Raw genomic sequence first — 27,951 nt, 5'->3', positions numbered from 1 at the left:
GGTCTGATTTTGGCAGTCAACTTATGCTAGCGTACTGGTCTGACTGCGACACTTAAAATTTGTTATCAAACTGTCTTATCTTGGTAAAAATGTAGTCAACTTATGCTAGCGTATCTAGTCTGACTGAGACACTTTTAAACGTATGTTATGCTAGCGTACCCGATATCACTTTGATACTTATGTTATTAAACTTGGTCTGATTTTGGCAGTCAACTTATGCTAGCGTACTGGTCTGACTTCGAACACCTTACTTATGTTATCAAACTTGGTCTGATTTTGGCAGTCAACTTATGCTAGCGTACTGGTCTGACTTCGAACACCTTACTTATGTTATCAAACTTGGTCTGATTTTGGCAGTCAACATATGCTAGCGTACTTGGTCTGACTGCGACACTTAAATTTTGTTATCAAACTGTCTTATCTTGGTACAAAAATGTAGTCAACTTATGCTAGCGTACCTAGTCTGACTGAGACACATTTAAACGTATGTTATGCTAGCGTACCCGATATCACTTTGATACTTATGTTATTAAACTTGGTCTGATTTTACGAAGTCAACCCAGGCTAGCGCACTTGTCCGACTGCGAACACTTAACTCATGTTATTATTCAATATACAGTTGTCGACATGTTACTAATGACACCATGATTTATACAATTTTTGTGTACAATATTTTAAATAGATCCGTTGAGGAAGAGGACCTAATAGAAAAGACTGTTCTTCTGCAAGAATGTTTGGACCTTCAGAGGGAAGCAGAGACCGTCCTGCAGAAGGAACGAGACGCCAAAGAGGAACAAAAGAGTAAAGACGAGGAAACAGGAAAAGACATCCGAAAGAGAGCTCTTGAGGGTCTAATGAAAAGTATTTTAGCTCGACTATTCGAAGAATAAGTAGAGCTTTCCTATTCACCAGGCGTCGGCGTCACACCTTGGTTAAGTTTTTCGTACCAGTCCACATTTGACAAAGTCTTTAGAGATAAAGCTTTGAAACTTTTAACACTTGTTTACCATCACCTTGTCCACTTACAGGCAAGAGTACATATCTCCATCAAGGATTTTGACTGAATTATGGCCCCTTTGGACTTAGAAATCATGGTTAAGTTTTTCGTACCAGTTCATATTTTGACAAAGTCTTTAGAGATAAAGCTTTGAAACTTTAAACACTTGTTTACCATCACCATGTCCAGTTATAGGAAAGAGTATATACCTCCATTAAGGATGTTGGCTGAATTATGGCCCCTTTTTACTTAGAAATATTGGTTAAGTTTTTCGTACCAGTTCATATTTTGACAAAGTCTTTTGAGATAAAGCTTTGAAACTTTAAACACTTGTTTACCATCACCATGTCCAGTCATAAGAAAGAGTACATAACTCCATCAAGGACTTTGGCTGAATTATGGCCCCTTTTTACTTAGAAATATTGGTTAAGTTTTTCGTACCAGTTCATATTTTGTGTTAAGTGTTTGACATAAGGCTTTGAAACTTTTATCACTTGTTCAGTATTAAAGTCTCTATCTGTAGGCAGGGGCTTCCTTGGCCGAGTGGTTATGGTCGCTGACTTCAAATCACTTGCCCCTCATCGATGTAGGTTCGAGCCTCACTCGGGGCGTTGAATCTTCATGTGAGGAAGCCATACAGCTGGCTTACGGAAGGTCAGTGGTTCTACACAGGTGCCCGTTCGTGATGGAATACTGCACGGATGGGCACCTGGGGCTTTGCTCCACCATCAAAGCTGGATAGTCGCCAAATGACCTATAATTGTGTCGGTGCGACGTAAAACCCAACAACACTATCCGTAGGCAAGAGTACATAACTCTGTCATCTATTTTGGCTGAATTATGGCCCTTTCTTGACTTGAAAATTGGTTCTGTCTTCGTACAAGTCCACTTTTTGTCAAGATTATTTGACATATGGCTTTTAAACATTGAACACTTGTTTATCATCATGAATTCCATCTGTAGACAAGAGTACATAACTCTGTCAACTATTATGGCTAACTTATGGCCCTTTTTGGACTTTGAAATTGGTTCAGGTTTTCATACACATTGCCATTTAGTGCAAGACTTATCGAAATCCACAAATTCAGGAACATTGTTTGTTTAATCTATATTTTCTTTTGTCTGAAATCTGTGCTCTTGTTTCTATTCTATACTTCTTTAACAATTATGGTTGAATGATTATTTGCAATTGAGAAAAAGAGTTTCAATAAACAACTCTTGATCCTTTTAACGACTAATTCATCAATTGGATCAATTGTTAAAAAATCAAATCAAATCTGTTACAACGCAAACGTTTTGTCAAATTTTATGGAACTCAACCGCATTGTTATTTACCTACGTACACGGATTTCTATTTCCTTAAATATCGTGATGTTGATTTTAGATTAACCATTTCGCATGTTACTAAATTTGGACAAAACCAATTTCTCAGATCTTGATTAAAATATGTACAACTTTTTAAAATAATTGTTAGTGTGTGAATTCGCAGTATTTAGGTTGAGGCATTACTTTATCTCGACAGTATATATGGCTATAGTGAGAATCATACTAGATCATTACATGCACATTTTTCATAACATGTAATTATTATTTTAAAAACTCGATGACTATTTCAGACGAAACTACCAGAAAGGCACCAAATATGTCGCTACTTGACTTTTTGAAGATGAAGACTGAAGCTGAAAAGGATATCAAAGAGAAAGAAATGGAACTTAAAAAGAGGGAGCTAAGTCTCCAAGAACAACGATTCGAGTTAGAAAGAGAAGAAAGGAAAGCAGCTATCGAACTTCAGAAACGGCAAAGCGACGCCATGCTAAAACTTATAGAAAAGATGAATTAGACAGGGAGCTTAAGATCCAAAATAACGGTTATTGTTCAATCATTTTAATTTCATAAAACAAGGAATGTTTTCAGGTTTTTATTCCGGATCATTTTAATTTTAATGACATATTCGATTTCGTTTGTGTTTGTAACTTTCATCATGATTTGTCCGTACGTCCCCCTGTATGTCCGTATGTCCCTCTGTTCTTCCGTCATCCCGTCCCTCTGTATGTCTGTTCGTCTATCCATCTGTCTGTCTTTCCATCCGTCTGGATGCACACGTGTGCGTCCGTTCCACTATCCGTCCGTCCGTCCGTCCGCCCGTCTGTCTGTATTATGCCACCTCTGGTACCACACTTGTATGTAATGTCAATTTTACTTTCAAACATTTTCATAAGAACACAAAAACTCAATTTAGTTAGGTTATAATAAAATACCAGTCGTAATACAGGTAACAATATATTTTAGTTCTAATGAACTATACTTTTAATCCGTTTATGAATTTAAGCATACATTACTGTAGACATTTTCGAACTTTCTAATTTCAATATTTTAAACAATTCTAGATTTTCTTTTCAATTTTTACACAAGTGTACATGTAAACAGTAAAGTTTATTAAAGCTCTATAGTTCTATGTTTTTCTTTCAATAATTCATCAATGAAGGTACTCCCGAAGATCTGGCGGTTGAAGTTCGAACTTTTCGGCAACTTGATTACCATACGAACAAGTGTGGCAGTTAGATAGCATGACTGCAACAACATAATATTTGCCAACTGGCTGTAAACACAACTTTTGATTCTTGCAAAAATCAACAAATGCAAAGTTTCTAACAATCTTGTTAAAGAGAAGTTCAACAGATACTCTCACAGACGACATCTTCGTGTTGAATACCTGTTCTTCGTTTGAGAGACGGGGCCCCCTGATTGTCCAATCAAATTAGGGTGGATAGGGTAGGCTGGGTCACCATATAGTGAGTATATAGTACCGTCAACCATTGTCATCTTCTGATGCAATGTATCTAAAAGTCCACTTTCCCTTAGCATACCGGCATCGTGCCGCCTCCCTTCAACTCGAGCAAACATATTAGCAATTAAGCCATTTGGTGCAACTATGGATTGGAACTTAAGACTATACACACGTTTATGTCCGTTAAATACTTCCCTTTGATTCACAAAGGACCTACATAATGGTGTTACAGTTCCATCAATGAATCCCCAACAGTTTGCTAATGGTGAACTTGCATTGAAAATGGCATTCGTAAATTCATGGAGGTTGTCTTCAGACAACCAGCTTCTGTCTAATTCAGAGAGAATATGACCATAGTTGTCATATAGGAAGTCAGACAATGAATTAGAAATATAGCTTATCTCAGATATTGGCATTTGGAAAAAAAATCAATCAGTTTCTGTAGTCTATTTGTGTACGACAGTCGCTATAACATTACGCAGAGAGCTTCTATCCCACTCACTGCCGTCCCATTGGAGGCAACAAATTTTTCAGGAATATGTAATTTAGAACTCAAATGGTATAAATCGTCCTTAGCAAATCGAAATAAACTAGAACACTCATCTTGTCCAAATATATCTAAATTGAAGTCTTTTTAAAATAATCCTTTACTTGTATTTTCACAATGCAATAGCAATAGCAGATCGTCGTCAATCTCTCCGGAATATTCCATGAATTTCTCCATATTTCATATCAAATTATAAAGTTTGCTAAATTTACGAAGTGATTATTTTAAGGTCAAAATATTCAATCATTACAATACTGTTTTATACCGCTGACATCAAAGTGCACGAAAAAAAGAACGATCATAATTACGAATAAATTGAAAGGGGGATAAAATGAAGTAAGGTTCATTCTAAAGTTTGAAATCTCAAGGAATTCTAATCGAACTTCAACCTCATACGTTAACTTCGCAAGAGAAGTTGAAGGGGAAGGCAAAGGTTGAAATCTCAAACTCTCTAATGGCAGAATGCGAACTTCCAGGATCTGAAAAGCAGCACCCACCTGTAGTGGGCAAGAATCCAACGGTATCTGCTATGTTATTGGTGCGAGTCCATTGGGCGACGTCTTCCTGTTGTGGTTGCTAGAAAAGGTGGCCACACGCGCTACTGATCATGTTAGTGAAATTCAACTGACTAGTCTATTGAAATCCAAGATTTGAAGTGATAATGCGACCATGAAATACTGTATAATTAACCGTCATTTTTTTCTAAATCATTAGATTTGCGTATGGAATTGTTCTTTTCTAATTTTAGATAACGGTTAACAAAATATTGTACAGTGAGTTTGAATGAGGCACTTATTTTTCTCGTCAGGGTAGAAGCATACAGTATATATGGGACATCTATTATACCCCCTCCAATTATGCTATATAGGCCGAGCCAGTTTTGTCGCGTGGAGTCGCGAAAGCTATTATCTCAGTATTTCTAGATGGTTTTGATTCACACTTGAGAAAAAAATTCCATCTTATCACTCGCATCATGTGCCACAAGGTGCATAACTCTGACAACATTTTTTCATGAATTATGCCCCCCGCCCCTTTTACTTAGAATTCGAGGTTAATTTTTATGCATTTTCACTATATATCATTCTGATTGGCTTAGAGCCAAAGGGGAGTAGCCTGTTTTAACTTTTGTACTGAGTAACTTCCCCTTATATTCCAAAAATTAGTCTATTCTTTAGAAATTTTATTTTTAGATTTTCAATATTTTAGGTACACAATGTATTTTTGTAACTTTTTTATTATTAGTCCTATGTAAAAAGTAAATACATTTTTCTGTGGTAACATGTGTCGGTAAGACATCTTTTTTTGTATTCATTTTAGTGTATAACTTATATGTGCCGCGGAAGTCCAGGATGAAATACTCTAAAGATGAGTAAAAAATATTAGGTATTCAGTTTTTCTACATTAGGTATTATTCTAAGTACTTTCAAAATTTCTTATTGTTGTCATTCTCCTGTGGCAGGACCGTATTGTGTGGTATAAGTCAATTTTGTGACAGTTCTAGTTTTTTTCACTTACCACTCATACAGGCAGTACCCTCAAATCCAGCAGCACATTCACATATGTAACCATTGACCTGGTCCAAACATGTACCTCCATTCTGACACTGAGCAGTTGCGCATTCGTCTATATCTGAGATATTAACTTATTTTTAGAGCAATGTTTAATTCATTTACAAATATGTCTACAGAGACATGTCCATTTCAAGCTTAAAGAAAAGTCAAGATGGGATTATATTATAGTTATAACAAGAGGGCCATGATGGCCCTATATCGCTCACCTGTTATCATTGCACTTGAGGACAAGAAGGTCCTCAGAAAAAATATCTAAATCTGAAGGACAGGAACAACAAAGGGAAGAATTTAAACAAAAAGAAAAAAAAAATTCTTACAAGGTATAGATGTGTCAAAATACACCTAAAAATTGGAGGTACCATCCATGTTGTACCGCTGAAAAGTGGTCTCCGTTTTTCCCTACGGCCAATAATAAAAAAGTTACTAAAAATAAGCTATTTATAGTAACGAAAAAGGGAAGTAATTGAAAAAAAATATATATTGTAAGTGAACAAAAGAAAGATCTGCCAAATAAATCTGTTGACATAAATGAAATTTCAGATTAGTATCTTCATTAGTTACGGAGATATACCCATTTTAATTTGAAATAAAGGGAGGTAATTTGACATAAAATCAGTCCATAGTTATCTACTCTGATTGTCTCACTCCAACTAATAACAATAATGAAATTTCAAATACGTCCTATAAGTACTTACTGATATAAATCCATTTTGATTACAATCAGGGGAGGTAATCAGATATAAAATAACTCTGGAACCTACGATTGGATCTGATTTGTCATGGAATCCAAGATTTATTGTTGTTGAAGACATTTTGGACATTTGTATCAAATAAAACCATAAATGAAGTCTCTATATGGCTGCAAAAGCCAAAACAGCCAATTTTGGACCTTTAAGGGGCCATAACTCCGTAACCCATGATGGAATCTGGCCAGTTCAATAAAGTAAGCAAGATCTTGTGGTGATACAAGTTGTGTGCAAGATTGGTTAAAATCAAATCATAAATGAAGCTGCTATTGTGCAGACAAGGTCAAAATAGCTAATTTTGGCCCTTTCAGGGGCCGTAACTCTGGAACCCATTATGGGATCTGGCCGGTTCAAGAAAGGAACCGAGATCTTATGGTGACACAAGTTTTGTGCAAGTTTCATTAAATTCAAATCATAAATGAAGCTGCTATTGTGCAGACAAGGTCAAAATAGCTAATTCTGGCCCTTTCAGGGGCCATAACTCTGGAACCCATGAAGGAATCTTGCCAGTTCAAGAAAGGAATCAAGATCTTATGGTGATACAAGTTGTGTGCAAGTTTGGTTAAAATCAAATCATAAATGAAGCTGCTATTGTGCAGACAAGGTCAAAATAGCTAATTTTGGCCCTTTCAGGGGCCATAACTCTGGAACCCATAATGGGATCTGGCTGGTTCAAGAAAGGAACCAAGATCTTATGGTGACACAAGTTTTGTGTAAGTTTGATTAAATTCAAATCATAAATGAAGCTGCTATTGAGCAGACAAGGTCAAACAGCTAATTTTGGCCCTTTCAGGGGCCATAACTCTGGAACCCATAATGGGATCTGGCCAGTTCAAGAAAGGAACCAAGATCTCATGGTGATACAAGTTGTGTGCAAGTTTGGTTAAAATAAAATCATAAATGAAACCACTATCGTGCAGACACGAAATTGTTGACGCACGGACGGACTGACGACGGACGACGGACGCCGGACGAAGGGTGATCACAAAAGCTCACCTTGTCACTATGTGACAGGTGAGCTAATAATTAAAAGTAGACAAATATGCCAGTTATATTGGAATTCACTTAGTTCTATTTTTCATAAATAGTTACAGTCAATGCAGGTATAAAACAACTTATATAGATGATAAATAATATTTTAATATTAAAATTACCTTGTTCACAGATACTCCCGTTATAGCCAGGAATACATTTGCAAACGTAGCCGTTAACAAGATCTTCACAACTACCGCCGTTCTGGCATGGATTAGATGAGCATTCATATATATCTATAAACAATTCAAATACTAATGAGCATTATGTCTGTGGTTATATACAAAACATAATATTCGTGTGTTTATGTAATTTATTGTGTCTTCACATGTAAGACTGGTCTTTAACCATTAATGCACTAACGTATGTAATGTCAAAGACTCTTCAACTTTTTACAACATTCTACTATCAAATGCATTCGATTTATTTTGCAATGCCTTTCTGATTTCTACAGTGTGGATATTTTCCGATATGTTTCACTGTGCAAAACTAATTGCAACAATGCTTTTGCTTTTTAAAGATTTTTATAATATATATCATATCAGATGTTTAAAAGACATATCATAAGAAATCTTTTAAGATTTTTTTATATTCAATTTAGACGAATTGCTTTTATAAACCCAGCCTTCTACAATCTCTTGCTAAATATATTAACATTATTTGATTAAGCAAAAGTACATACTAAGCTCACAGTTTACGCCGTTATATCCAGCAATACAATTGCATTGACGTCCATTGACTTCGTCAACACAAGAACCTCCGTTTTGGCAGGGGTTTGACTCACAATCGTTTATGTCTGCAGTGAATCAAGGTAGTCCTTAAACTCTAATATATGATATTATCCTTTAGCTTGCCGCAGGCAAGTGATTTTACCCTTGCGTTCAGAGCATTACAAGATCAGCCTACACGTCTGTACAGGATAATCATAGTCTGCTTCAGTCAGTAATTTTTTTCTGTGAACATCTCTTTGACTAATAAGTGGTACTGCCCAAAATGAATGACTGACCAGTCCATTTTAGAAATATAGTAGGTAAAGGTTAAATCTCAGTGTCAACAGTGTCAAACTATATGTTATAATGAAAATGCATAAGTTGCTTATTTATTACAGAATTAGTGAGAAATACAGAAAACAAAGTCATGATATGTTGCAGCAAACTGAAACCTCGTTCAACTTCTTGGCCGTTCATTTTACATCGAATTCTAAGTATTTTTACAAAGTTTGAAATTAGTGTAAAGAAATATCAAAGATGATATATACCAATGGAACAGTTCGTGCCAAAATATCCCGGAACACATTGACATGTATATCCATTGACATGGTCTGTACAGCTGCCGTCATGCTGACATGGGTTTGACTGACACTCGTCAATATCTGAGGTATTTATCAACAGATTTTAATATCAATTTGTGTATTTCACATGAATCTGTTTTCATTAGATAATATACGGTACATATATTCCTTTGCAATAAAATGAGAAACGCCTAAATTCTGAAGGTTGCACAGATCACAACGTATCACCGAAAAGACTTGTTTTGATATGTCATGTCGTCATATACGTAATACGTCCATTTTAGTGTACTTGGCCGACCGGACACGTACCCTATGATGTGATTTTAGTATTTTTTTTCTATTTAAACACTTAATAACGGGTTTACTTCTTCACATATTACGAAATTCAATTAAGACAGTGTGAAAGAAATATAAAAAGAAACTAAAAATAACTAGTATAGATATGTCTCTCAGAATAGTTTCCATTCTGGTATGAAACACTGGTTATATGAATAAAATAAGGCCGAACATAAATAAACATCAAACACCCATCAGTCAAAATAAAAACATCTTACGCGTCTCATTACATTATAACTACATTTAATTTGATGATTTCCATGATCAGCAGAAATATCTCATATTAAGTAACATCGAAAAGGCGACCTTTCACTTTTTCTCTCTTTTCGTACTGTTGTTTTAAATGAATATATATAAATGTTCACCGTATAGTTAAACGTTTACAGTTCGCGATTAGTTTAATACTTACCCATTTCACAATGTTTCCCTCCATATCCAGCAGAACAGTCACACTGATACATATTCACTTGGTCCAAACATACTCCTCCATTTTGACACGGATTTGATGAACATTCGTCTATATCTATTTACAAAACCAAAGTTCATTTAGCATTTTGTTTGGTTCATTATCGTGAAGCTTCTCAAAATTGTTATGTAGCTTTAAATCGGTGTGTCAATTACAAGTCGATGTACATAAAATGTCATTCATGGTACTTACTTGTTTCACAGCTTGAACCAGTAAATCCTTCACGACATTCACAAGAATATGCATTAAACAGATCTGTACAATTTCCATCATTTTGGCATGGACTTGAAAAACACTCATCGATTTCTAAATGTTCAATGGAAAGATAATATAGGTTACTATCTTTGTATACATAATAAAACAATTGGCAGGCATATGCACAACATCTTTTTTTTAAAATAAAGAATGTTTTGGACAAAATGGATGCATATCAATACTGGCAAAATTGGATTACATAAAAATATTTCTACCAAGATATTATAAAATTTACATATATAAGACATTGTAGACCTCATGAGAGTCAAACAGCATATACTGCATCTTAACCCTTTGTATGTTGAAGTCGGGTTTTAATAAACATTCACCAATGTTTTTAAAGCGGAGCATTTACAATTGTAAAATCATAATATTGAATAATGGGAGTTACAAAATAAAAATATTACATTTAACCGCGTGTGATATGGTCAATACTAACAGGTATCAAAGGTTAAACTTTAATAGTTTATATACGAAATCGAGGATATGTGTACCTACACTGATTTGGGAAAATCCAGTCCCGGATTAAGACTACTAACCGTGATTGAATATATGTAAGCAATATATTATTCTAAAACACTCACCAGTCTCACAGTTTATTCCTCCATAACCGTCTACACAGTCACACATGTATCCATTAATTTTGCTACTGCAATTCCCTCCGTTCCGACAGGGGTTGTATTCTTCAAAATAAATAATAAAGTTTGCATTAAGTCGTAGAATATCTCGGCCAGTAACACATATCATTTTAGAAATATATAAATAGCAATTATATATATATATATACAGAGAGAGAGAGAGAGAGTATATGTTCAAACAGTGTCAAAATTTTAATTATAAACCCGAGCGCTTTCGGCTTTTTAAAAAAGCCTTTTTCAAGGGTAGCATAAATCAAAACAATACAGTAACGGCGTAAATTCCACCTGTATAGTTCGATATATAAATAAAACTGATAACAGATGTCAGGCATCTGTTACGGTCATTGGAAGTAGTTATCTAAAAATAGCACACTAGTGATTTGTTATCGCATATATTCTGCTAGGAGAGCAACATGTGGTATTTTTTGAAAGCAGAAAATAGCGTTGTTATAAAAATAGAGCGAGTTTGATTGGTTCCTGTATTTTTCCTGATGATTTTGTTTGTTTGTTTTGGGTTTAACGCCGTTTTTCGACAGAGAAAGCAGCGGAAAAAGAAAATCTATGATATGATCGAGGTTAATTAAAAACTATGTCTGATTGCCTGAAGTGATAAATGAGATTTATATATATGTTTATAATGAAAAAAACAGGGGCTGTCAGAAAATATATTAATTTAAAGATAGCATTTGTTCACTAGTTTTAGAAAACACCGGTGCTTACTGAAACATTATTTGTTGAAAGGATTCTGATGCTATTATTGTTAAATCCACGTCAGATCTGTCCAAATGTAAAATTGATACCCAAATATATATATAATGATAGTTATAACATTAGCAGAACATTAAAACGTTCCGTACCTGTCCAGTTAAACCTAGCTGTAGACGGTTTGCAGGCTAAACAACCACTAAACGACATTTCATTTTCAGCAACACAATAACCTTCTATAAAGCAATGACCATCCTGCAAAAGGAATCGGAATATTACTTGATGAACATGTTGTTGAAAACAAATTTGAAAAACGACTAAAAAATGTGAAAGAATCTCAAATTTTTCTCTCGCCTGTGTTACTTGGAAACAATTATATATTTATAAAAGGATAAAGAGATACTAACATTTGATATACTAAGACGTAACTATTAAGTTCACTACCTTTAATGTAAATTGTTTAACATTCTGCACATCATCTTCCAGATGTTGACACGTTGAATCAAATACGTAAATGTCTTCTTCATTTCCAAAATTTTCACCGTTATTGCTTATTGAAACATTATAATTTGACACAAAAACATCATCCGTTCCTGCAATATTTTCAGGAACACAACATAGACCGGTAAATATGTCTTTATATCCGCCTTTGAGAGTTTTTGATGAAACGTTTGTCAATGTCCCATTTACAGACATCTGCAAAAAAGACAATTCATTCTCAATGAAACTCGGCCTTTCATCTTTGTAAGCAGCAACTGTGTTATAATAATCGATTCATTACATATCTTATTCATATCTTGCGACACGACCATGTTCGTTTTCAAAATTGTGTTCGGGTGTAAATGCCCTTCTACAATTTAAATATTACCATTGCTATTATTTATACATGATGGTAAATTCTAAAAAGTCTAAAACATATCTCGTACAGCTCTAGGTGTACATCAGAAAATAACAAGGTATATGAGGTTTATTTTTTCTGGCTTATACAGTTAGCCACTACATCTAATGTTTTCAACAGCTTACGTAGCATATAAGCAAAAGAAATGAACTTCTGAAAAAATGAGATAACTCTGAGAAATGTATGAAGACGGATAAGGGTCAATTTGGCCGAAATTGGTACCTATTCTAAACATATCAAAACCAAAAAGGGCAAAGAAAGTTAAACTTTTACAATGTATTTCGTCATAACTGATATACATTTGAGACTTAACACATAAAAAGAATCGACATACCTTAAATGTATTAATGTTGCAACTGAATCCGTCAAGAATTGTGTCCGATCTTACATAAAAACATGTACATTCGTCGCCGTCTGCTAAATCACATAATCCGCCACCTTCAATATCGTCTATACGCAACGGATCCCTTTCATCTATTGAACAAGCAGCACCATGAAGAAACTGTTCACATTCACACTCACCTGTTAATATACATATTTAACAGGTACATCAGTTTTTGAATTTTATACAGAAGTAAACACGACATTTTTCAAACAGTACAATAATACATTTAATGCTGTTTTTAGAAATTAAAATGCCTTCAGTTGCAAATTGTTTATATCTCCTAGTCGTAAATGCTTTTTAAAAACCTATAGTGGGTTTTTGCTACTAAATTTCTGATGCAGCTTTTTTGACAAATGCCGGATAACATTTGCCATCAGATGAATGATTCTTGATAATAAGACATCCATCCCAACCCCGTATGAACGAACTAATTTTTACATCTGTTTCACTCTTAATTCAACAATTTTAAACAATAAATTACAGCTCAGTTTCTTATTGTATGATATTTTTATATATTCAAATCTGTATTGACTATAACTCAATACGGAACGAAACGTTGAATGCTTTTTTAATGCAACTGAGCTTTTCCTTGTTGCAATTTTGTTTAGAAATTTGAAGCGATTCGTCATTGTTGTTGGACATTGTCTTTATTGTATCCATTTGCATCATGGCGGAAATGGAGTGTTAAATGTTCCTTTTCGGCTTGAAAAGCTTCTGTTCCGGAGCAAACCTAGTCACTTTTTTTTTCAATTATATGAACTTATTGTATGGCTATATATGGCTATAACTTTCCTTCAAGACATGCGTATCCGCGCAGCCTGGTCAGGATACATTCTGTTCGCTAACAGTCTCTCTAATTGCAATAGGCTTTGATCCTGACTAGACTGCGCTGATGCGCAGGCTAGTATGGATCCATGCTGGTCGCAAACGCACTATGTTGGTTTTCTCATGGTGCGGCTCACTTAGCTAAAACATGTAATAAAAACATGTATCCGAAATGACAGTTCTTTGTGAGTTCTTAGTGATACAAACCAGTTTCTGCACCCCCCCCCCCCCCCCCCCCCCCACCCACTCTCGACCCCATTTCGCCCTTTACTATTTCCTTCCCCTCCATCAATATTTAGCATGAATTAATATGTACTTGTTGGATGTTTGAAGCAACCCGTCTGAAATATTTTTCCATTACAGCTTCTTTTTGTTGTTGGCAAATGCGTGGCTCTGGGACTGAGTTTTTGGTGCTTCCGAGAAATCTACCCTTGCCTATTATCTTTTGCCATGGAAGCTGTATCGGAAAAAGTTAACCTAGGATGAGTCTGACTGCAACCCCACTACAGATGATGTTGTGCAAATCAGGGCTGAAGTTGTGGGCAAAACACATTCGAAATGTGTCATTTGTAGGGCTAAAGTAGAAGCAGGTCGCTCCATAAAAAGTCCACCTGAAGCTCGGCTGGATCTTTTGTTTTGGAGTCTAGCCGTATTTGTATATGCCATCTGCATGGAAAGCGACTTGACTTTCTTGGCATCACACTGACTGTGAAACCGTCACTGATTTGACCTGCCAAGAAGCTACTGTTCTTGACCTATGCATCACAGGCATATCAATCCCAAGCGTTATTTCTTTTGTATAGACTATAGTCTGGATCAGATTAACTGCTGTGCACATATTGCCACTTTGTTGTAGTGTTTAGGCATAGTCAGTCACAAAGAACAATCTTCAGTTCAGTTTTCACAAAAGGAAGAACATGAAGTAATGAATGCGTGTGACAGTTAGTATGCGTCTAAAAGAATTAAATATAAACACACAAAAAAGATGAAAAACTAAAAAATTGAAAAATATACAAAACTATATATAAGAAAATACAAAAAAAAAAAAAAAAATGGAAAACAAATAACTTCCTCATTGCTAGTGACGTGCGCGTCTCGAGGAGGGCATGCAGTAGATTATCTGGTGTGTTGCTAGTATTTTACAGCCCACATTTGCCAATCTACTGCTGCAACAAACAACCAGGATGAGTCAAATTCAATGAAAATTAAACCCAACAAAATAATGAACTCACAGTATTTGCATCTTTCACTACTAAACATGTATAACATACCTTTGTGCACGCTTTGCAAACATTTCTATGTTATTTGAGTTACAAACAGATGTAAAAATATGTGACTATCAAATTATTTATAATGAATATAAAAAATATTGGTTAGTTTACATTTGTAGAAGCATTGTTTTATTGTATTGTTAATTTTTTTGTTTAAAAGTACTGTTCCCCCCACCCCCTTGCATCAACACAAACGTTACAGAAAATGTGTATAATTAATATCTACATATGCTGGCAAAATATGGTTTTGATGTACCATTGTGCGAAACAAATATTGAAAATTTGACTTTAAAAGAAAATAATCTCAAGTTTGTATTTTGATGGTATTTGTAATTAAATATTTATTTCGGAGTGGTTTATTTTTCACTCTTGGAGTAGGCTAATTCATATAGAAAGCGTCCGAAGTCCTTTGTTTAGATTACCATCCTTTACACGTTCTTGTGAAGTTTTGAAAGTAGAACTTTTCTTACCATGTAAGTATGCAAACAATCTATTTGGGCAACTGTCTCGTTTGTTTTGAACGTAAACGTTAAAGCCTTATGGGACTTAATTTTGATAGAAGTATCTGTTCAAACAGTGAACATTTATAAACATTACTGGCATGACTATGATACCAGAACTAACCAAAAACATCATCGTTCGTAGTATATGTATACTATACTACCCATATATATGCATATACACAGTGTTATATTGAAAAATGCATTATAACAATTAGATTGAACAAAGAAATGTAGTTATTGTAAAAAGAACATAAAGAAGAAACAGAAATGCGCTTTATTCTGAAGTTAAATGAGTAAGGAATAATTTTGTAAAAATCCTTTGGATGCTTAGAATGCAGCCAAGCAACATAATACAGATTCGGTTCGATTTAGTCTGTTCATGAGTAAAATGTGCAACTAACTTCTCACACACTAGCTCCTGGCCACTTTTAGGAAATCGTCGCATTCATTTACATCACAATTTTGAGGAAATGGAGGCTTAAACTTCAAATTCTCAATCATATCTGGCCCATGTTTAAAGAAATGAGAACATGTATAAATATCACGAATAATTTCAAATGATAATTTGTTTTAATTACTACATCTGATACATTTAAAATGTTTTATACAGTAAGATATGATAACTAGCGTATTGCTTTTGTGGGATACAGCTCACTTTGCAAGTAATGAAAAGTAGATATAGTTCAATGTAGGATTAAAATACAAACATATTCAAAAGACTAATTGGTGAACTTTGACCGACTGAAGAGGAGGTGGGTTACTCTAACAGTAAATGATTTTAGAGATGGCACAAACTTCAGAAATTTAGTATATAAGAAGATGTTCTGTCACATACTCATAATCACACACACACACACACACACACGCATGCACGCACGCACGCACATACTATAAACAAGTAGTTTTAACATGGTTGAAACAAGAAGTTAATGAAATGGTATTTATCAGGACAACAGTATGCCGCTTATAACTTCAAAATGCTTAATTATAGTAAGTTTAAGCCATTTGATTTTACTTATACTGAACGAGTTTAAATGCATGAGGACTGTCCGGGACCTTTTATTATGAATAAGATAGACATTATAATTTTTTTAGCATTGTCTATATTTTGTTATTGTTATATCATAAATGACCGCCATGTGAAGGAAGAAATATATAATTAATTACTTGTCTTTGAGCAATTTCCTCTGCCGCTACAATTAAATGGACATGTATTTTCGTAGAAAAAATCCACCTTTTCTGTGTTGTTTGCAACATAAACCGGTTCCTTGTCCATAATGTTTTTAACAATCGTATTCACCGATTCAACATGAACCTCATATAGCGATTTGTCGTTTGACGCCTGTAATACATAATTTTTGTATAATGAATTAAAATATGGCAAATAAAGCTCTTAACAGCTCACCTCATTTTCATAGCTTAAACAGGTAACAAAGTGTCAAGATACAGCGAAGAGTGTAGGATTTATAAAGCAATATAGGGTAACCTAACCCACTTGTGGCAACCGTTTATACTTTAATAGATCAAAATCGTGTTAAATGTACCTATAACAAAGCAATCATTTCCAAATTAGACGATCTGTGAAGGTTAAGATGGCACTTGAAGAGTTCATTTTTAAATCTCGCGGCTCTTCCGTTTTTGACAACGCGGAATAACAAACATACTTTGTAAAAGGTGACGCGAAAATCAATTTTAAGAAAATGTTTAAAAATTAGATGAAGGTTTATGATGACATGCTATTGCTATAGCTTTTGACAAAAAGAAACAAGTTCAAGCTAGTTCAAACAACATTGTGTTCTCGATGAACCATTGTGTAATCGTAAGCATAACTCAAGCCAGTAATTTCTGATATGACGGTTGTTTAACGTTTCATAAATATATATAAATGGGAATGTATTTCAGCAAAATCAAAAAAGTGGATCACACAAAGAAATTAGACAGTTTCTGACGAAATATTTTTAAATATTTCCTAATCAACTGAGAGAACCTTCACAATGTCAGAAAGCGACTATTTTTTCACCAAATCAAAATAATGACAACAATTACGGTAGACGGTCACCCATAGAACATTTATATCAAATCTTAAATTTAAAGAAGGCATCGTTCACAGACACGGAATGACGGCGGACGTTGAGTGATGGCAACAGCTCACTATTGGCACGTTAACTGTTTTTGACCATGTTGTCATCTAGTGGGCTGTTAGTGTGTAAATTTGCTGATATACACTCTTACGTTTTAGTGAATTTTTTTTCAAAATGCACTTAAGAAATTATATATGTTTTCCTAATTAATTGAGATAAAATGCTCTGTAAACATGAACATTTCATTGAGAACTTTGACATTTTAGAGGCACGATATTGATCTTCAATAAATAATCATAAAATACACATACATTGCAGTTAAATATTTCAATCAATTCCAAAAGGTAAAATTGAATTGATGATCTAGTTTTTGACATGTAGTAAAAGGTTGTCTAGCTGTAAATGTCGACATTGCATTCTTTTATATACAGAAAAATGCTCAAAGTACTAACGTCTTCTAACGATTCTTTTTTAAATAAATTAATATTCTGCCACTAGATCTATATTTTATTTTTCTAATTAAATACTTTTCAAATCAAAAGTGTCAACATGATAATAAACTTCTATATGAAATCAATCTTAATAATCCCCTTTTTACAGAAACTTGAAAGATAAGCATAAAAAAGTATTATTTCTTTTACGTTTATTAATGTAGGTCTGCACGTTTGATTAACCGGAAGTGATGGCGTAACGTCATTTATCCGGATAACGTAGAATAAAGCCTGGATTCGGCGTACGGAAATGAAAATCATGTTGTGAATTCATGGAAACCGGTGGCTACATTTACTACAATGGAAACGTAACTATCTTTCTACAGTTAAATATGATATTAACTCATTAAAGACGCAGATCGCATTTATGCGTTCATTTTAACTCTTATCGAGTACCGCATGTCGTATTAATCCGTCAAAAGATAACAGGCGTGTATGCCGAGGATCGCATAAATGCGCTATCTGCCTGATAGTACTGTATGCCGCGTGACGTGATTTTACGTTTGTAAGAGTACTAACGATTCGACTGCTGTCAAAGTCAACCAATGAAATATTTTACATTAAAGATTTATAAAACCCGGAAGCGATCGAAACAATCAAAATATTTATTATTTAAGCATGTATTTTCAATATACTCATCACTAAATATCGAAACTACAAAGTTATTTCTAGGTAATGCCTGTTTTATCTTCTCATTCTGTTATACTGCAGAGTCTTTCTATTTAATTCAGTATTTTTGATTTTATTAAATAAAGCATAAATCTGTTCTTTTATAATGTCATTTGCTTTAAAGTTTAGCAATAAATGATATCTGAATAAATTAAAAATAATCAAATAATGGCTGTTTTTCTATGTCAATTCTTTCTTGAATATTGCAGTTTTCCATATTCGTGTTACTTCAGTAGGCCTGTGAAACAATTTTGCAAATTAAAATAATAGTAAATTTGAAATGATTGAATAGATCATAAACTGTAGTATCAGATGTGAAAATTTCAGTTTTATTCATCTGTTATAAACAGATGTTTGTCCCTAATATTGATCAAAGGATGCCTAGATCTTATCGATAATTGATTATCAGTGAAAATCCATAGGCATATAAAGCAGATAAATTGATAAGTGGCTCAGGAATGTATCGGAAAATTGATGCCAGTAATTAAGCGGCGATATGGCTGCTGGTATTAATGAGTTAAAATATATGACACATTAAGCAATTCATAAGAATGGCTAAAATCCAGACTGAAATGTGTAGATCACATTAATTATGGAAAAGTTTTTTATAAACAAGCACACGAACATATTCTTTTTATGTTGGCATATCATACGCCATAGGCACAAGATCACAGTGATTTGCCCTTGGTACAATAAGGAAGTGATTAAGCGGAAAAATGTTTCCCTTTTAGATAGTGTGAATATTGATGAAGTTTTGAGTGAGAGACCTGCAATAAATGACATAATTGAATAGAGGTAAGTTTTGCCTCTGTGTGGTCATTCAGAGTATTCTTCATACGTACGTGCTTTGGTTTAAAATGGCGGAAAAATAAGCCGGTCAATTCCATGGTTATTGTGGCTGGAATGTTTTCTCTTGCATAGGTCTGATGAGTGCAGATATTTTAGGGGGTTTGTAATGCATGCAAAATTGCAATAGTGTCCAGTATCTATATAAAATATATAGTAACAAAAGGCCATAGTTTATTTTCGACTGTGAGAAGTTTCATTAAAATCTACATTTATAGAAAACAATCTATTCGCGAAAATGTAATGGAACTCCGATAGACTCCCATAATGAAAATTTACTCGAGGTCCTACTTTTTCAAATCTGTCTAGCAATAAAACAAGCACACGATCCTATCATTTTATTTGCTGAATTTTCTAAGTATATTCTGAAGTTTTGAAAAATCAGGGTTTAATCAAATTCTATTTTGTAAAAAACATTATGTTCCGAACGTGCGGAATTACCTTAAATCCGTTCCATTTTATAGTTAATGGAGGTATATAGAAATATTGTTGAAAACCTATTTCTAAACGTTGTTTGGAAAATGAAACATGAAATTTTGCATTTTGACCCATTTCAAGCCAATTTGTTTCTTGAAAGCATAAAAGAATCTTAACGCTTCTGAAAGTATTAATGAGCAGCTGCGTGTGTTTCACTTACTGCGGGATGTAATCTTTTTGGTCTCAGAAATATATTGTGATAGTATAAGTGTATATAAAGACTTTTAAAATAGTGATCGAAAGTTTTGCAAATATATGTAATTGAGGGAAAAGAAACTTCCCTTTTGTCAAATATATGTCTAAAATGTATTTTCCCTCAGTTCTTCGTAAACATATTTTATTTACTTTTGTGATTAATGACATTAATCAATACGAATATAAAAAATAAAAAGATACGTTCATGTTTTTGTGACTTTTTTCAAACAAAATAAACCATACGTTTAAGTGATTTGTGCTTTTTAATAAAATGAGTCATACGATAGATACTAAAGTTTCTCTAGTTCATTCATGTTTACTTTAACTACAGTAGAATCTATCGTTATCTGATCACCAACTGTATCTTTTATACTTCAATACATATGAACATGTACCTGTAAATCAAAAGCACACTGCGAAATGACGGCATCCGGGTCTTCGTTACCATTAACATCCTTGTATGACGACATAGCCAGTGATCCTTTGATTTTCTCGGTGCACAATGACATGGCTTCATCTTCCGTGATAATTGTTCCTTCATCTTGGCGCTGGTTGAAATGAAGATACGTGTGTTTCAATGTAGTAATAATTATTCAAATCTCTCAATAGATAACGCTTTTTCACAACACGTTAATTCTATAAGATTACAACATTTATTTCATGGAAACCAGTCTAATTCTGGTATCGAGTCTGATTTTATTATTATTAAACTGAACGTGGAATTACATTAAAAACTGAGAAAAAAAAACACAGAAAAATTCTGGACGACTTTAGAAATGAAATGCATGAATTTCTCCAATGGAGAATATTCGAAGGATACGATATGTGATAAATATTGTAGTAAAGCATGGGTAAACGTTAGGAAAGTGAATATATTTTTTATCTCAAGTTTGATGCTTATGATTAAGTATTCGTGAAAAGGCAGGTTTTGCAACTAAATCATTTTACTTTGATAACATTATGTTTTGGAGCCGGCAACATCAAAGTCAACAGTCGTTCTAATTCTTTGTCGTCATTAAAATGGACATTTCTCCTCTTTCTGTTCTGTGTAACTAGACATTGCTGTTTAGTTATAGACGAGGAATCAACTTCACAGTCCAAGTATTGTGAAGGTGAACAGAATGCTTCGGCTTCTCTGGTGGTACTTTTGCAAATGCAGTACAACTTGTTGTCGTCACCCCATGCTGTAAGTTGTCTGTTCGTCCAAAATAGATTATCTTTGCCGTCAACTCTGAAATAAACATACACTTGATATCGATTGTATATAATTCTAATCATTTACTGTATTTGCCCAAAGGTTGTAGGATTCCTGTATGTGCGAACTCTGAACATTTGATATCAGTATATAATTCTAATTATTTCATATTCAAAATTATAAGACAGACATTTTTACAAGCTTTTTATTATAGGTAATGACGTTATTGTAATATCTAAAACAGACGTTACACATTTTGAAAACGAGCTTAAAATCTAGCCATATCAAACATAGTCTTGCTGAATCAAAACTGTTTTATTTTCTAAACCACTTGCGATTCATTAATGAACGTATGTTTCTTTCGTATACAAATAATCGCCAAAGGTTGAATATAAATATCATATAGCATCTGTAGAAGTATATGTTGTGTAGCAGGTAGTGTAAACCTATTATTGTCATAAGCCAACTCTATTCAGACAATAAGTAGAATTCAACGCGACGATTTCGGTAACGTTTACTTACCTGACTTATACGTACACGCGGTAGATCTACAATATTGAAAAAGTTGTTAAAAAATCAATTGTACTGTTTGACTTCCGTATGGCATGTCAAACATTGCTAAATTATATAGGTATGTCATTATTATTGTATGTTTGGTATTGTTATTCAATGTCGTGTTATTCCTATTCTAAGTGTTACCATTGTTATTCTATATGTTATTCGTATTGTATGTTTATTGTATTATTGTAAAAGACGTTATTGTAGTTGTATATTCATTATTGTTTTTGTAAGCTTGATATATTAGTCGCAACTTGACCGCGATGGTTGACCTTAGGCTGATTATTCATATCGATAATTTCATTATAGAAATCAAGGGTGCTTAGGGTAGCCGTGTATATTTATATGGAAGTAGTTTGTATACAGTGCAGTATCAAGGATATATATTTACATTTGATCAGTTAAAACTTTCCAATAGACTAATTTAAATTTACACAAATTTATATTTCCCTTTTCTCGTGCAGCTCGTGTTTTACGTACACTCCTTTTCAATAATAGGTTGTGCCTTATTATGTATTATAATGCAAAGGTCAACCATCGGGGTCAAGTTGCGTCCACTATATTCTTATTGTATATGGGATTTCCCGCGATATAAATAGCACAGCGACGCTATACAAATTATACAATCACATAACATAGAATAAGAATGACACGTTTTGTAAATAGAATCGTCAGATATTGAACAACAATGATGACTTTTACCATAAGAATATCAAACAAACAATAAGAATAACGACATATACAATAACAATGGTATTACTTAGAATATGAATGACACGACACTGAATGACAATATCAAAGATACAATAAGAATAACGAAATATAGAATAACAATAATGACTTTTACCATAAGAATATCTGACATACAATAAGAATAACGACATATACAAATACAATGGTAAGACTTAGAATATGAATGACACGACATTGAATAACAATATCAAAGATACAATAAGAATAACGAAATATAGAATAACAATAATGACTTTTAGAATATGAATGACAAGACATTGAATAACAATAACAAACATACAATAATGATAACACACATATATAATTTAGCAACGTTTGACATGCCATAATTCCGATCAATTTCCTATGTTTTGGGCAAATACGATGAAAAGTTTCTTCATGTTCCTGTCAGTTTGTAGATTCTTATAGCGATTTTTAAAGCCTTTAATTCTATTTTTCTGCAAATATATCAATGTTTACCTTGGACAAAGAGCAAAATTGTAAAAAGGCGAATCAATATGTTACAAGTTGACTGCCCTATCGAAGGGTATGTGTGTAAACATTATGAACATGAAACATTTCTTTTCAAAGACATGTGAATCACATGATGATAGCTTTGGTGTTTGATCGGTTGGTATTTATTTCACTGTGCCCTTGAAGCATTAAGCAGAAGAATTGTTACCGATATATTCAATCAGAAATTATAGAGCAAATTGTACCGTGAAAACTTCTCGAATGAGGTCATAGTTAACGTTTTGCAGCTAAAAAACAGGCTTCTCAAGAAAAAAACAAAATGATATTAAAAATCTAATTTAGTGGTTCCGTTTTTTTATCATAGATGACTAGGTTTCCACATTTTGAAATAAAAAAAATGACCTGTAACTGTAGCATCCAGAATGTTAACGATGTTATTCATGATATAAACGCATGATCCGTTATCAAACATTTGACCTTGCTTTAATAAAGACAGACAGTTTGACTAGGTCTAATATAAATACAGTAAAAATCTAGCTTCTAGGGAATTAAAAGATAAATCTGTGCCGTAAAACCCTACATTTTGACTCAATATTAGTTTTTATACATCATATTTTACAAAGACATACATTCTGACCATTTGTCATTAAAATCATGCAAAATCATGTCCCTTAGAAGGTAAATAAGTTTTCTTTGAATTGACCTAGTGACATAGTTGTTGGACACAGATGACCCTGTTCCAAAGCTGACATAAAAGAATACAAATAAACAAGCCAAACATTCTAATCATTTACAAGTAGATCAGGCAGCAACTATTGTCATTTCTAAAGAGCTTTCAATATTTTTCTATCATTTGACATAGCGACCTAAGTGTTCCACCAAATTAACCTGGCTTCGGACTTTAACTAGACTTTAACTAGATTTTATACAGGCAAAACATTTTATCTAGTTTTATTGAGTTTAATGCTGAAATGTTTAACATAAACCATAACGCATATCTACATTGTTTAAAGAAATAAAACTTAGAGAACTTATAGAATTTATTTTGAGACAATATCACGAACTGCCAGAAGTAGGCACTCACCGAAGGGAATGAGATTAATATTAAAGTAACTAAACGCCAAAGGTTAATCACCAGGCTATTAGTACAGCATCAGATAATTCCTTGAACGTGACCCGTTCAAATATCTCCAGTTTTTATAAGTAAGTCCTAGATTGGTTGATCAAACATCTCCAAATTAGATGACTGATATAAGGAGCAACTTACGACATGCATAGGCATTAACCTTCAAGTGTAGAAGGATACGTAAAATGTCACTTGATAAAGGCTATTATTGAGCAGGTAAAGACCTGTTATCTCGTCTCAAGGACTTTTAAGATCATCAATCCAACGAGTAAAGTTCGAACAAGTAACGGGTTTAGTTTTCGAAACTAGGCTAATTCTTTAGTGAGTGACCGGCGATTGTTCAAAATGGTTGAAATCTAGTTAAGATAGAATACATTTAAGCTTTGACACCCAGCGGTTTGTTTTGGCAGTATACGGTGAAACACAACCTCAAAGAGCTAAAGAAGAACGTTTCGGTAGAGCAATACGTTTAGTTTTTTTTCCGTGCTGTAATTCATTTGATTTTAATAAATGGAAAGATGACATTTAAGGAAGTTTTTTAAGATATTGTGGAGATTTATTTTATTGTAGAAACAATACATCTACGACAGCCGTTGTTAATGAAAGACAGGAAGTAAAAGTGTCTACTGGAAAAAGTGTAAAAATTATTAAGTAATCCTATAAGGGGTGACAAATGTAGCGTCTAGATTTTAAGAAACATTTTTGTTTCTGTACTTGACGTAGTGACCTTCTTTTGACCCATGATAATTCGGTATTGAATGCATCCAACATTTATTTACGGCCAGGTTTCATTGAGAGAAAAACTGTGGCCTTAAGTGTGTAAACAATCCAATCGGCAGACCACGGGCGACAAACCCGTAGCTTAGACATTACCCAAGTGAGCTTCAAAAAAGAAAGAAAATGAAATGTGATAAATATATACGCATGTATAAGTTAAAATATCTAAAAATGAGAAACACTACATTTAATGTTGCTTAGTTCATTATCTACCTTCACTTCGGTTAACCGCTTGTACCCCTCTACCAATGAGGCTATTTTATATGTAAAATTAAGAAATTGTCATTTAGCAATATTTTGCTATCCAATCTACACAATTTGTCCCAAGACATTTACCGACTTCCTTTGAATTACATTATACATATTTGTTATTGATAGTAACATTTTAACTTGTAAAATACCCTTTTCAAAAATGCCTTTCTGAATTGGGCCATACATAACTCGAGACTACAAACAACGCATCCGACATTTTAACAAAATATTACATCATGCCACGTTTGATTCAAGCATAAAAATATACGCATTACACTAACGCAGAACGATAATTAATTAGCCATTGTTGTATAAAGCAGTATGTTTTGCATTTTATATGTTTAAAGAAGGAAAAAAAAAAAAAAAAAACCTAAAATTCATTGTAACTTTTACTGTTTCGTAATTTTTAGACATGTTGCGGTCTTAATTTTTTTTCGCACTGACTAATTTGAATACCTCCAGCTATTAGAAAAGGCATCATTTTGCCGAGCAAGCCCAGAAGTTGTTCCATCCCTATGCCGGAAATCGTTTGAAATGTCATTGTCAAAATAACCACATAAGCCTTCTACGTTATCTAAGTCTTTTGGTGCCATTGTAATATCTACATCAATGAATCCATATTTCAGCGAAATTGTTATTTTTGTACCAATTGGTGTGTATATCTGCAAAAGAAATAACAATAATTATTTATGAAATATCGCAAATAGATTGATTTGACTACAAACAGAATTATTTTAAACAAAACTGATTTCGTCTGCGTGGACACTCATTCTCGCTGATAATTAGGCCATTAAATCATTTGTATTTGCAAAAAGAATGTCGTCAGGTTGGTTAAATCTTTACTACCAATGCATGTTTTCTTAAAATAAAATAAAATAAAACAAGCACGTATGTATCTCATGTTTCTGTGGTGGAATTCATTTCTAGTAATAATTGTAATTTTGAATATATGTATCAAATCATAAATACCATTTTAGATCGTTACTAAAGTTACAAGTTGGTTATAAGTTTACTTGCATTTTTGGGGATTTAGAAAGAAAATATTCACTTGTTCACATCTACTTGTCCAAAACCTGACAAACCAGCTCGTCAAGATTAAGGGCATTTACCTTACTAAATAGGATGAACTGAGCCAGAGCAGTATAAGTTGGAATTTTTTGTAGCGCTTCAAGGATAACAGGAACTGTTCAATCTCCATAACAGTTTTGTAATTTTTAAAAGATAAAAACCTGATTAATCATCAATGATTTTGTGAAATTGATTTTAAATCAAATAATATGTTTTCATTTCATTGATGAAAATGTGAAACTAACGTGTTGTTAGACAAAAATTAATCTAATAACAGGATTATTTTTTCAGTGTTAAAAATATCTGAAGCAAACATACAACTTTTGCATTTACAGATTGTCATGATTTTGAGATTTATTTAGTTATAGTCTGTATCAAATATTTTCACAGTTCAAAATATTCAACAGAATGCAGTGTACTTTCAATAATTTGAAAAAGACTATAATGAAGTTTCATTTACCTTTTAGTCAATTCAAAATCAAGGAATAGCCAAGAGTTCAAAACCAAAAATAATCTGAGTAAGAGAGAATTATTTAATCTTCATTATGAGCTCAACGTAACTATATATAGCATAATTTATCCTGAAATAAGAATTTATTACGTAATTAAATATGTACAACATACAAAACCAGTATTGTAACATCAAGTTTGTCCAGTCTTTAATACATTGTTATAATAGATTGTTACAATATAATCCTAATTACAAGGGAGTCGTAGAAAATCTTTTTAAAAGCTATGTAAACAGTTATGAAATACTGCTGTGAATTAGAAGAGTTTCTAACTTAAGTTATTTACAAGAACAACAACGGGATTTTTCAAATTTGTTTTGATTTATCAATATTACATTTGATGACAAAGAGCCATGGCGTTACCCTGTGTGTAGTGAAGTGCCCCAGAATCAGACAAAATGCTACAATTCATGGACCTTGTTCTAAAAAGGTCATATTTGCTAGTAAAAAAAAAACAGTTATATCAAATATTGTATATCACCACTGTTCGTTTATATTATGTATATGTGTGCCACCGTGGGCTTATAGCCTAGTGGAATATATTTGAATAAACTTAAAAAAAAAAACATCAAAATAGATGCGTCATTGTCATATGACAGCAGTTTTTAGTATTACATTGACTCTGTGACATCTAAATGACTCTTTGTACAATAAAAACTCCTAGATGTGGCCCGTTCATTCCAAATTATGGAAGTAATTTTGAACAACGTCTTTATGGCAAGCCAATTGTCCAATAACGCCGTGAACCATAGTTCACGCTCGTAAATGTAGGTTCACGATTGTAAATCCCAGTTCACGCTCGTAAACATAGGTTCACGTTCACGTTCGTAAACTATGGTTTACGAGCGTGAACCGGGTTTTACGTGCGTAAACATAGGATAACGACCGAAACTCATAGTTCAATCGAGAAACCTAGTTTATCAAACGTAAACCATGGTTTACAGTCGATATGTTAGGATTATAGAATCAACAATGAATTTCGGGCGTGAACATGGGTTTACGGCCATGAACCTATGTTTACGGACCTGAACCTATGTTTACGACCGTGAACCATAGTTTACGGACCTGAACCTATATTTTCGAGCGTGAACCTATGTTTACGAACGTGAACTTGGGTTTACGAGCGTGAACTTAGGTTTACGTCCGATATACCAGGTTTTTCAAACGTAAAACCAGGTTTTTCAAATACTAACCTATTGTTTCGAGCGAAAACATAGGATAACATCGTAAACCTTAGTTCACGCTCG

General features: G+C 33.5%; 1 protein-coding gene across 1 annotated transcript in view; it reads right to left on the bottom strand.

Annotated features, from left to right (window-relative positions):
• The window catches only part of LOC123530368 (von Willebrand factor D and EGF domain-containing protein-like), a 67,609-nt gene that overhangs the window by 7,117 nt on the left and 32,541 nt on the right, over positions 1-27,951 (bottom strand). Inside the window, exons 6-19 of the mRNA XM_053520862.1 lie at positions 25,584-25,789; positions 20,962-21,244; positions 20,409-20,561; positions 16,422-16,596; positions 12,605-12,792; positions 11,817-12,068; positions 11,525-11,627; positions 10,614-10,712; positions 9,967-10,080; positions 9,718-9,831; positions 8,940-9,053; positions 8,364-8,477; positions 7,804-7,917; positions 5,848-5,961 (exon numbers count right to left, since the gene is read on the bottom strand). Coding sequence (XP_053376837.1) covers positions 5,848-5,961; positions 7,804-7,917; positions 8,364-8,477; positions 8,940-9,053; positions 9,718-9,831; positions 9,967-10,080; positions 10,614-10,712; positions 11,525-11,627; positions 11,817-12,068; positions 12,605-12,792; positions 16,422-16,596; positions 20,409-20,561; positions 20,962-21,244; positions 25,584-25,789 — 2,143 coding nt within the window. The remainder of the gene's footprint in view (positions 1-5,847; positions 5,962-7,803; positions 7,918-8,363; positions 8,478-8,939; positions 9,054-9,717; positions 9,832-9,966; positions 10,081-10,613; positions 10,713-11,524; positions 11,628-11,816; positions 12,069-12,604; positions 12,793-16,421; positions 16,597-20,408; positions 20,562-20,961; positions 21,245-25,583; positions 25,790-27,951) is intronic.

The sequence above is a fragment of the Mercenaria mercenaria genome, chromosome 13 (assembly GCF_021730395.1).
Source record: "Mercenaria mercenaria strain notata chromosome 13, MADL_Memer_1, whole genome shotgun sequence".
NCBI lineage: Eukaryota > Metazoa > Mollusca > Bivalvia > Venerida > Veneridae > Mercenaria > Mercenaria mercenaria.
Note: the sequence above shows the minus strand (reverse complement) of the source record. Positions and strands in the feature narration are given on the sequence as shown.